The 12256-nt window shown below is 44.1% G+C and overlaps 2 protein-coding genes across 2 annotated transcripts in view; one reads left to right on the top strand and one right to left on the bottom strand.

The window, feature by feature from the left end:
• The first annotated feature begins 1963 nt into the window (after window positions 1-1963).
• Window positions 1964-3996, top strand: hexim1 (HEXIM P-TEFb complex subunit 1). Its single transcript, XM_046043204.1, has one exon. The coding sequence runs from the start codon at window positions 2403-2405 to the stop codon at window positions 3501-3503; it is 1101 nt and encodes a 366-aa protein (XP_045899160.1). The 5' UTR covers window positions 1964-2402; the 3' UTR covers window positions 3504-3996.
• A 627-nt stretch (window positions 3997-4623) lies between these two features.
• Window positions 4624-12256, bottom strand: part of arhgap23a (Rho GTPase activating protein 23a) — a 35740-nt gene continuing 28107 nt past the window's right edge. The window contains exons 23-24 of the mRNA XM_046035315.1: window positions 8766-8797; window positions 4624-8612 (exon numbers count right to left, since the gene is read on the bottom strand). Coding sequence (XP_045891271.1) covers window positions 7182-8612; window positions 8766-8797 — 1463 coding nt within the window. The 3' untranslated portion in view covers window positions 4624-7181. The remainder of the gene's footprint in view (window positions 8613-8765; window positions 8798-12256) is intronic.

The following is a 12256-nucleotide window of genomic DNA, read 5'->3' as shown; positions in this document are numbered from 1 at the left end:
AGAGACCAGTCCACCATAAGAGGTCACAGACTGAATAAGCCATATCTTCAAATATTAGAAGTAAATTGCTGTGAAGAAACTCTGTGTGAACATGGTCCTGTAGTGAAACACTGACAGTTAAAGATGAAGTCAGTGTATTGACAATCATACAGGACACTCTTCAAAAACTCCTTCAATATAGAATGTGTATGTAAAGAAAGTGCAACAGAATATAAAAATACAAAACCAATACCAAGACATTTATACTGCATAACAAGGTTACCATATGGTTTTTGTATTAAACAATTTATTTCAACAATTTATTTTACACAAACCGACAACAGTCTTGAAGAAAAGTTATGGACAATGTATGAGCAGATTGTTAGTTAAGCGTGTAAACCAACTAGAGCTTGCTAACCCTCATTTAAATAAAGAAAAAGCTTCAGCGCTGCCTTGAAAGATCAGGGGCTGTCTACTTCCTGAAACTACAATAGTTTATTTCGTGTCACGAGTTAATACGACCAAGGGCTGTTTTTGTATTTTTACAGGCTGCGACCTATAAAGTTCCGACATAACCTCATAACGTTAATGTTTAAAGTACTAGTAATTCTATAGTGGGGAAACTCTTACGGGCATCATCAACGATCCAGCAATTACCCTGACCCAGTATAAACACATTGGCCTAGTTAGCAGGCGGGTAACGTTAGCAATGTCTGTAGCTAGTGGCATTGTTATTTACTTTGTGGGTTCGCGGCAGTTCTATCGACTAATAAATAATAACAAATACATTTAGTTTGAAATTAGTCGACCGCTTGTGGTTTGTTGCGTTAGTTAGTTTAGCATTAGCGAGCCTGGCTTTATGTGCAGTATGGCGTTTCATCGTTATAGCGTTACTGTTTCTAGCTAGGAACCACCGTTTCAGAAATGTTATAGTCATTAAATCTTTTTAACGTTTATTTTGTTTGTAGTGTGTAGCCATACACACTTTATTGATTGATTCAGTGTTTATGTTGGGAGAGACACCACGTAGCGCTCATTTGCTAACTTTCACTAACGTTAACGTTTGGCTAACGTTAGCTAGCTAGCTTATCCTTCGCTGCTAACACGACCCAACAGTGTAAAACTAACACTGCATATCAGAACATGGGTTCCGCAGAGATACTCAAAATTGTTCTACACCACTCCGTCCACTGGTAACAGGATTATTGAGCAAGTGTGCGATCGCTTGACCCACCCATTACCAACGAGGGGCTGGAAGCTGTGCTCGTAACGGCAGCTTGACAATAAATGTCGTTTGTTTACGCTGATTCCACACTTCCCCCGAGCCCCCGTCCCAGAGCGTATCACTCCGCACAGCACACAGAATATTCAAACTAAAACACTGCATGATCCAACTGGCACCAAAACGACACCCTTTATGCCACTAAACATGCAAAAATAATTAAATTTTGAAAATGATCCGTGTTTACCCATTTTCATACATGAACATTCAAAACGGACTAGTTTCCGTAAGATGTTCTGTCCATTTTGTTTAAAACACAGGAGGGTTTTCATGGTATGATTAATTCAGCGTTAGACTGTGTGCTTTGCATATACAAATAATTCATATGTTCAAACATATAAAATGTGCTTATGTGTTACTATTATAATATAATATCATACGAAACTATTTAAAACAACTTGTATTTCGTAACTTTTAACGGTCACCCCCATGTTTGTAGATAGTATCGCCCACAAAAATGCCCCGGACTGCTTTCTTGGTTTGGATTACGTACTTTTGATTGCCTATTGGATCGTCCAATCAGAAAATACTTTAAGCTTAGCAACAGCAAAGCTCTCCACTCCTCCAATCAGCAAAGAGAAGGGTGGGCCTTATTGCGCTCAAGATTCTACCATTTGATTGGTTAAAATACTCGTCAGTTATAGAAGACTTGTGGACTATGTAGTTTGGTGTTGAGGCCTTTGCCAGTAATTGACTGAAAGTAAAACCACATGTCCCACAATGCCACAGGCGTTAAAAGCAGCAGCATGCGCGCGACTATAGGCGGAGCTGCTATATAAACACGAGCTCCCTCTTCTTGAATAGCACACTGGACACTGTTGTGACGGTGGAACGGCGTCTCCGAGTGAACGACATTACTGACAGCATCGAAACAGTTAATGGTAGTTAGCGACAGTTGCTCTGACAAACCCTTAAGAGGAGTAACAAGTAAATACTGTTCGGTAGTTTACTTTTATTTTGCGCGAGTTTGTTTTGAAACGTCAGAAACTCAAAACTTTTCACAGTGACTAATTCTGAAATACGTATATATATTTTTTCAAATTAAGTTTAACGTCTTTTAACGAACTTTGAAGCTCAGTTCTGAGAGCGTGAACATGATCTGAAAGGCGCTAAAGTGAAGCCATCGGAGCGGATCATCAGGATGACAGAGCCAGCGGAGCAGACCCATCACCTGAAAACTTCAGGCAGCCCATCAGGTGGGAGCAGCGGAGACGCGTCGGAGCATCTCCCAGCCAGCAACCGTGGTGGACCAGAGAATGGCGACAGGGGGCGACAGAGAGACCAGAAGCGGCAGCAGCGGGCGGGGAACTGTGGGGATATCAACACAGACAAGTTATGGCAAATGAAAGGCGGACAGAGGGGGGTGTGCCCTGCCTTTGCAGCCGGAAACGAGCTCCCAAAGTGCCCGATTGCAGCTCGGTCTCATCAGAAATCCGATGTGCAGGCAGCGGGAGACGGTGGTCCCCCCTCACAGGGGAAAAACGGTGAAGACAGACCGCTGGGGGAGACCTTAAACCTCAAAGAGGAGAGTTTGCTCATCGACTCCGACACTGGCTTTGATACGCGTCTGGGCAGGAAGAGACACAGGCGCAGGAACTCCAAGAAGAAGCGCAGCTGGAAGCCTTATTATAAACTTTCCTGGGAGGAGAGGAAAGCCCTGGAAGAGAAAGAGACAGCCAGGGCATCCCGGCTGAGAGAGGAGATGTTCGCCAAAGGGCTCCCCGTGGCCCCCTACAACACCACCCAGTTTCTGATGGACGAGCACGACCGAGAGGAGCCGGACCTCAACACCGAGACCGGGGTCAGGCGACCCTCGGGGGTCGGCGGCCGCATGGAGGACACAGGCAGTGAGGAGGAGTTCTTCGACAACGAGGAGGACGACGATGATGACGGCAGCGGCGGAGGTAGCGACGGCATCGGGAGGCCTGGGAACGCAGGTGGGGAGTTTCTTCAGAGAGACTTTTCCGAGACCTATGAGATGTACCACGTCGAGAGCCTACAGAATATGACCAAGCAGGAGCTGGTCCAGGAGTACCTGGAGCTGGAGAAGTGCATGTCCCGCCTGGAGGAGGAGAACAACCGGCTGAGGCGCGCCGTAGAGCCCGGGGGTCTGACCGTGGAGAGCTCCCTGGTCCGGCTTGGAGAGCTGGAGAGGGAACTGGAGAGACTGAGGGCCCAAAACACGGAGCTCCTTCTGCAGAACCAGCCGAGCAAGGACAGGAGTCAGGTCGCTACTAATTAAAGGACACAATTCAAGTAGGGAAACCTACAAGGTAAAAATAATGGGACTGCTGCATTTAAAAACAAAGTCATCCGTTTTCTGTAATCAGTTTGTCTTCTGGATGAAGTCCTTGCATTGCAATGCAATACTTGACGTTTCTTTTCTATTTGGACTGTAAGGGTGTCCTGTTAATTTTTTTTTTTTTTTTTCAAGAAGAAATGTAAATATTTCAAAAACAAGATTCTTTTTTTATAAAGAGAATGTATTTGACAACACGAGAATATTTTGTTTGTTTACCCGGTTAACTTAGTAGGTATTCACTGAAATATCCTGTTCCATTTTTGAATTTAAACAAACATCGTATGTTGCATTTTCTTCCAAAAAATAATTTGATAACAAATTACAGCTAATTGATCCAGCTTGCAAAGACTGTTTTTTGCATAGGTAAATTCCAGAGTGACCATTTTTAACAGTTGTGTGTTAACATAAGTTCAAATAAAATTTTGAAATTCTGCTATCGTGTTGTAAACGCCTGCTCTCAAACACAGGAAGCTGCAATGTGAAGCTACTGTGTGTGGACTTTGCCACCATACAAATAATCATTTTCTTGTGAGGATCCTGAAATGGGCCAGACAGACGACATCAGAGGGATCTGAGAATACAGACTGTAGCGAGAGCAGATGGGGGGATGGGATGTGCTCTTTATGATGGTTTGAGTTAAATCTATTAAGGGTATTTTGCAAGGGGGAATGCGATATGGGTTTATTTCCCTTCTTTCGAAACAGATTTTGTTCACCAGAGGAGTGCTGGTTATGTCAAAAGCCAAATAATGTGGTGCAAATGTTTACCCTCTATATTTAATAAGAATGAATGTGAGTATCATTATATCTCCAGTGTTGTAGCTAAAGTTCACAGAATGCATTAATATTAAACTATCCATATGAGATAAAATACAGTCAGATGAAGTTTCCTTCATGGGCAGGGGCAATCTGTGCCATTTGGCCTGGAGAGACCTTATTCATCTGCAGCCTCTAGAGGGCATCACTCAGCCCCTACTGTAAGTTGTCTTACATGTTTGTGTTTTTTTGTTTTCTCCTTTTACGTGTGTGTGTCTTGCAAAATCTGAAGCAAACGCACAACATTTTTTTTAAACATAGTTCTGTTTATTTACATCATATAACCTTGCTTTAAAGCACACAGCCATGAGGGAAATAGTTTCAGGTGGACAACCTTTTTTTTTAAAATCCAGTCATTTTTCATATTAGTTATACTCAAAAGCAATTCCAAATGTACACAATACAATATGTTACATATTAAGATAGTATGTACAAAAAGATGAGTCAAACAATGAGTCATTCGGCGAATCACATTTTCAGACAACACACTCAAACTGTTGAGTTTTCCTTTTGTTCACCTTTAGGAAATTGAATGTTGGCTGACATGACCTAGTGCCGTATTAGGGCGGGGCTTATTAGGTGTACCATATTCACACACTGTGGATCACTAGGCAGAGAGCGATGACCTCGGTTTGTTAAGAAAAGCAGCTGAGAGAAAGCTATGCCTCTTCTTTCTTGGCAGCATCGGTAATAGCTGTTAATGCCTGTGTTGAAGGCAAATAGAGTGCATAGACATGTGTCCTTGGCTTGGAAGTGTGCTTTTTTAAATCTATTTTATTGTTTTATTAGAGCCTCTCAAGTTAGACCGCTTGTATGTAACGTACACATCTTTGGGTCAGTGCCTTAGTTTTACCAATCGACCACAAGAGAGGAGGGAGGAGACCTAGAAACAACAAAAGGAAATGGAAAGATAAGAACTGACCATGGCACTGCAGAACAAAAACACATTCCAGAAATCAGGCACTTGTAGAAAAAATCTTGAGGTAAGACAGGACTGTGACTTATCGTTTATTATTACTATTATTATTTTTCACTGGGTGATTTGGTCAGGTGAAAACAACATGACTTTGGAAGTTGCAACTCCAATTTGTGTTATTTATTCGTGATGGGAAATCGGTTCCACGGCCAAGGCGAGAGATGAAAACAATAGATTCATGTTAGCGGGGCGTTCTGTATTAATTTCCTCTAATGTACCATTGCCCCGGTCAGGGAGGATTTATTAGGGTCTGACCTTATGGAAAACTCCTCGTCATGTTAACCCCAAGGTGATAAATGTGCAGAGGACGTGATGAAAACACACAGATCCCCACACACAGGTGGAAATATAGCCGTTTGTATGTGCTACATAACATTTTAACAGTCTGTAAAACACTCAGGCTTCAGGCTTCTCCTCTGTCTCTTTTACAAGAAGGAACACACTTTGTCTTGAGCTCAGTAAATATGAGCAGATCTGTGGAGGCTAATCCGAGACATGACTAACAAAACAAATGAGGTCAGCCATCACAGTGAGGCGCTGAGCTGCCTGCAAACTGTCCAATATAATGTAATAATTACCAGATTACATTGCTCCTGCTACATGTAGTTGCTAGATAGTTTGTGTATTGTTGGAAGTATAGTCACCAGAGAAACCTATTTATAAGACTACATCTCAGGAGATAAAGGTTTCCTGCACAGTGCTGAGAATCAGAGAGAAAGGCCATCTATGAGGAAATAAGGAACAGGTTTAGTCATGTTTATCTTGTCTCCTTTGTACAGGTACACCAAAGAGGTGAAATCACAATAAAAGTACTTTTTTTTAACTTTAATACAAAATATATATATAATATATATATTGAATATAAAACAAAAAAATGAATATATTAAGGGAAACATTTCAAGTAACATCTTGAAAGAAATGACTGTGCACTTTGTACGCACTTTTGTAAACCATAAAAAAAGAACTAAAAAAGTAAAAACACATGATAACATAATATTTATATTTACAAGGTTAACTTAACAAGGCTTTGTACAAATGTTACAAAAGTGTTCAACACAAACACCTGCACGCTCAGACATGATCACAAATAATTTTGCGCAAACACACAGACATTATTAACAGGTAGAGAGAGACGACTTTTGTGTATTTGTAACCTACCATATCTATTATGTCTCTGGTCTGACGAGTGACAAATTAGGAAGACTGATAAAAATCAGTCGAGATCCCTCTTGAAATGGTTTTAAAACTGACCAATAACTTTTTGTGATTATATGTGCGGTCTCTTCTGGCTCACTGAAGTAGGTTTAGAGAAATATGTGTAACAGTTACCAAACTTTGATAAGAAGCACCATTCTCTCAAGAGCCAGAGGGGGGGCTGCGTTTCAGCAGCTTTCTCTGGTCACTTGAAGGGATTTCACCCTTTCATTTATGTCGTCTGTGAGCCTGGCAGGAAGGTAGAGGAGACGGGAAGGATGTTTTTTGACTTGTATGTGAATTCTTGGCATTGAGGTCAGTTTGTGTCTCTGTCCTGTTTCTGTATTATTTCTATAAAAGCACACATATAGGAAAAAAAAACAAAAGCTTTGGCAACACTGGAACGCCCCTTGCCATGCAAATGGAGCTTATCGAAAAGAAAAGGGTGGGCTGCTTTAAAAGACCTGGTACACCGTGTTGCACCTGGCAACTAATCATGAACCTGTTTGCACTGCTGCCGGTCTACTGACCTGCAGGGAGTCAGCAGCTCAGTCCGGACCCCCCCCCCAAACCCCCAATGAGCAGCTTCAGCATCTTTTCCTTGGAGAGAAGGGTTGGGTCAGCTAGCAGGGCTCACAGGTACTGGTGGAATCTAGAGGTGGGTGTTTGACGTGCAGCTGGTCCTTGGTCGAGCCCGTCTGCGTCCCGAGGCAGCCCTGGTGTTTTGACCTGGTTTTGAGTCATAGGAGACGGGGGGAAGTCATTGACAGTCATTGGGGGTCTTTTGTTGGACGCCTCAGTTGGGGAGGCCACCACGGTGTGTCTGCGCCAGGCCCGTCTCTTCCTCCTCGTCTCAGGTGACAGCGGTTTTCGCAGTCCCACACTGCGCAGGTCATCCGCCGAGCCCAGCAGACGGGCGCGGACCTGCTCCGCCAGAGACCTGCCGCCGGGGCCGGTCGGTGTAAAGGAGGCGGCCTCGCTCGGTTGCACGGCGGGCTTGGGCCGGGCCAGGCGCAGGCTCTCCTGGCTGCTGCCTGAAGAAGGGTTGGTTCTACAAGTCTCTCTCCTCACTCTGGGTGCGGCATCTGGCCCAGAACCAGCCCTGTCCCCTTGGGCCATGTCCCCAGAAAGCTCGAAAAGGTCCAGGGAGCGAGCCTTGGACTTCTCGGACTTCAGCTTCTTCCTGGCCAGAGTGTCACACTGGATCAGCTTGTGGGAGTTAAAGGAAGGCCGCGAATGCAGTTTATGAGTGGTGGAGGAGGAGGAGGACGAGGGCGTGGTGGAGCGCGCCCCTCCTTCACTTCTGTCCGCAGAGTCCGGTGTTTGTGTGAGCGCTGTGGGCGGGGCGAGAAGGTTTGTGGGTGAGAGAACAGGGGGTTTGTAGTGTGTGTAGAGGAAGCTGCGTGTGGCTGCTGCCGGTTGCGTGGTCACAGGTGCGGTCGGGTGTTTATCAGGTCTCTCCTGGGTGAGGGAGCGCGAGGCGAAGCCGCTCTCATTGTCCGTCTCGCTCACCAGCTCGCTGTGCTCATCATCAGCGTCGTCCCCCCTCCCCTCTGAAACCAGGCTCCGCCCTAACGTGGAGAGGGTGGAGTAGCCAGAAACAATAGAGCGGGCATCCTCTGGAGCTCGCCACGGTGGCCCTTTTACCTCTGCCCGCGCCCCCTCCCCCTGCAACAACATGGCTGCCTGCCCTCCTCCTGCCTCCTCTTCCTCTTTACAACACGGCTGAATAACCGCCACCGCCTCCTCTTGCACCTCCTCTTTCAACCTGCTTTCTACAACTTGCTCGTCTTCCTCTTCCTCCTCCTCTTCTTCTTCTTCATCGTCGTCCTCCTCTCCCACTGCTCGAGGAGCAGTGTCTCCAACAGGCGACTCCGCCTCCTCTTCCTCCTCTGGCCCTAGATGTCCGGCTTTGATTGGCTCGTGCTCCGAGTCATCGTCGGTGCTGCTGCCCACGCGGCGGGCGTTATTGCGCTTCCTGCGTTTGCGGCCCGTAACAGCTGACATGATGGACAGAGTCAGGAAGTCCTTGGGTGTTAGGTCCTTCCTTGACCCCCACGACCCCTGAAAAAGGAGACGACATTGCTATGACACGATCATACATTACACGTTATATGACTTTTATGTAGAACTACTGTTGGTCATTACATTTTTACATGCACATGACTGGTATAAGAGCAGTATAGAGTAACTTTGTACCATGTAAGGAGATGTTACCTTTGATTTAGCTGAGTCACTGTTGGTTGAGTCTGGGGAAAAGAGAATAAAAAGCGAGTTAGAGCCTTTGAAGCTAACAAAAGGCCAGAAGAGTCATGGTGGAGGAAACAGAGGCAGTTGGTGTGATCATTACTTTTTTAAAAGGACAAATGTACAACAAATCACAATAAAACTGCTACTGCACTGAAACCCGTCCACACCTTGACGTCACAGCAGGTGTTTTCCATCAGCTGTAAAGGGGAAAACACTGGCTGTGACATCACTGATGTGGGTGTGACTCGAGCACAAAATGCTTGAAAGTTAAAACTAGTGAGCAGCAGTTTTTGTGTCCTCTTCCTGAATTAGATAAATAAGACAAATTCCTCTGCTAAAATTTGAAGGAACTCATCTTCCTCTGTGCCCTCCGACCTTGACGGACCCCAGCACAAAGACACTGATTTACACGCTGGAGTGTGTGAAGGAGAAACAGTGATTGGGGAAGCAGGGTTTGGTGTTGTGAGGAAAGACTGCATTAGGGAAACCACAGCACACACCGATGACATCACCGATAAACACTGATGACATCAATCAGTGAAAGAAGCGTGAAGGCAGAAAAAATTTTTATTCAAGAGTATGAAAACAAACACATTCTCTCACAAACAACACCGATGCAGGGGAAAAAGCTGTTTTTGTCTTTCACACAGTGGATACATCTGAATCTTCTGAGGAACCCGTGGGCACGGGGCTCTAGATGGAAATGTTTCTCATGTAACAATAATAGTAAATCCAGTTCATTTCATTTTGCTCCGGGTTGGGCCAGACTTTCACCCTTCATCTTTGATCGCCACATGCTACATGTACCAGCATTAAAGCTCGAAGCACTATTTTTCCAAATAGAAGCACTTATTTTTCCCAAAACACTAAGTTCACTAGCATTATTGATGCTCTCAGTCTTAGAAGAAAAGAGTTAAATCTCCTGGTCAACCAGTTTACCAATCAGGTTTTGGTACGCTGTAAGGTCAGCTGAGGGGAAAAAAGACATAATGGTTGACCAAATATTAATAAGTGAAGGTGATGATACACGGGGCAACTTTTTGAGCAATGTTGCTGGGCAATCTTGCTAGCGGCAAGTCCGACTATGTTTTGAACAGATAGCGGCGGTGCAGGGCGGGTGTGGTGGGGGAAGGGGATTACAGTAGTAATCTTTACTCATTACCATTGACGGCAATGTTGCCCTGCATGATTGCTCTAAAAGTTGCTCTGTGTATCATCAGCTTCAGACTCTACTGACAAACCTATAACTACTAGTCCTGAAACAAAAAGTTACTTATTTGATTTGTCGGTCAGCAAAAAAATCTATCAAGTAATTTAACAAGCATAAATATAATATAAACAGTGTCTGCTTTTAGTGTATCCAATGTAAGAATATCCTGCTTTTCTCTGTTTGCTACTTGAATGTTTTCTGACAAAACAAGCAATTTGATACTGACACTTTAAGTGCCGGGAACTTTGATGGGCATTTTTCACTATTTGCAGAAATCTTTAGACTTGACAACTGATTGAAAAAATAATCCACTGATCAACTGTTATTAAAAAATAGTTTTTAGCTACACTAATGGCTATCAAGTTTCTGCTTTAACAGTTTATAAAAATTTCCTCATCCTGAAACAATCATCTAAGGATAGAAGGAATGCTGTCGCGAGGCAAAGTTGTTCTTTGGATTTTCGGCTTTACAAATAGACTTCTTCTTTGTGTGCAGGGTCACCAGTGAGATTTAATGTTATCTTGGATCTCACATTATATCATTTTGGGAAATCAATGTGTTTTCTTTGGATGTTTACCAGTTTACCAGTGATAGAAAAACTGAGCAGGAAGGGTGAACGTTTGGGCCACTACGAAGCCTCACACACAAAAAAAATCAGATTAAGGGAAATATATCTCTGATGTCATAGGGGCTTTCAAATGGCAGGTCAGAAACAGCACCACCTAGAGTCCCTTTGGAGCTAAGAGTGGGGTTAGGAGCCTGATGATTTGACTACACTGACTGAAATTGCCCGTAGGATGAGTTGAGTGCAGTGCTTAACAACAAGACAGGGCACCAGTGAGGGAGTTGTCTCTCAGTGACAGACCACAGTTTACACTTCAGTGTCAGATACAGCAGCTTTAACAGGCAGAGAGCATCCAGTCACCCATTAATTCATTAGTCAGACTGGGGCGACGTTGTAGTGACATGTTCTTACAGAGACCTCCGTCTGACACTGAGAGGTAGACGCTGACTTCAGGAGGGTAATGGACACACAAACCATCACCACCACTAACAGTCACCCACCCACACACACACACACACACATTATTTCACTTTCACAATATGATGCACTGACTCGGTTGCTCGCACCCACCCACACACACACACACACACACGTATTGCCAGGGGAGTTCCCATCCTACCGCAGTGGTTGCTCCACAGGCTCAGCTAAGAGAAGGAAATGCAGAAACGTACAGAGAAAGTGAAAGATGAGCAACGTGGAGGGAAAAAAGAGGTCAGCAGAAAGGAGAGAAGTATAGGCACACTATCAAACACAGAAACACTCCAAGTGCTAACGCATGTGAGACTACATTTCTTATGCAGCGTTCCAGTTCTTGCTGGAAAGTAGGGAATTCTGGCTTTAAAGTGGGACAAACGTCCAAGGAGGAAATCTCAGTCAAGCGAGGAATCTGACGTCATGCCAGCACACTTACTGTCAACACTTAGTTTTACAGATTCTTAGGGCTATATTTTTATCGGGACAGGACTGAATTATCCACTTGTGAGACTTAAGACTCAATTCTGCAAAATACCTTGAAAACAACTGAAAACATCTCATCATGTTGAGTTATTATCTTGTTTTAAGAAAATTCAGCTGAGTTTTTTTCCCCCTCACTTCACTGGAACTCTCAGATTGTATTTATGACACACTAATGGGGAATTTCCTACTTCCAGCTTTAAACGGAAAGCAGCATTCATTTTGGTTTACTGATTACAGCTACCAGTATGATATTGCTCGGCTTGATCAGAGCTAGCAGTGATTGGGCTGAGAGCAGTAAGCAGCGTGCTCACCTGAGGCCTCCCCGAGCAGAGCGGTCCTGCCGATGTTGGACAGCAGGTGGTCGATGTTGGGGGCCGGCTGCACGTCCTCCGTGTCCACCGGCGTCTTAATAGGACAGACACAAGAGCAACAGCATTTAATTACTCAACAAAAGCTGTGATTTACTGTTTGTTTGTCCACGTTGATGTATCTATCAATTTACTGAAATTTCTAGAAATTAAGTAGACCTGTAGAAAATGTAAGTTACTGAAACTAGATCACCAAACCTTCTTGCACAGATTCACACAGTGTGCAGGGAGCTGACGTCTTGAATGATGGGATTGTCTCTACACGGCTATATATTATATAATCTATACGGCTTTTGAATAGACTCTATCTGTCCTCTCAATCACAAAAATAAAAGATCAAATTCAAAGTCACTATGAT

Source organism: Micropterus dolomieu, linkage group LG02 (assembly GCF_021292245.1).
Source record: "Micropterus dolomieu isolate WLL.071019.BEF.003 ecotype Adirondacks linkage group LG02, ASM2129224v1, whole genome shotgun sequence".
Taxonomy (NCBI): Eukaryota; Metazoa; Chordata; class Actinopteri; order Centrarchiformes; family Centrarchidae; genus Micropterus; species Micropterus dolomieu.
This window is presented reverse-complemented; position numbering and strand designations above follow the sequence as displayed.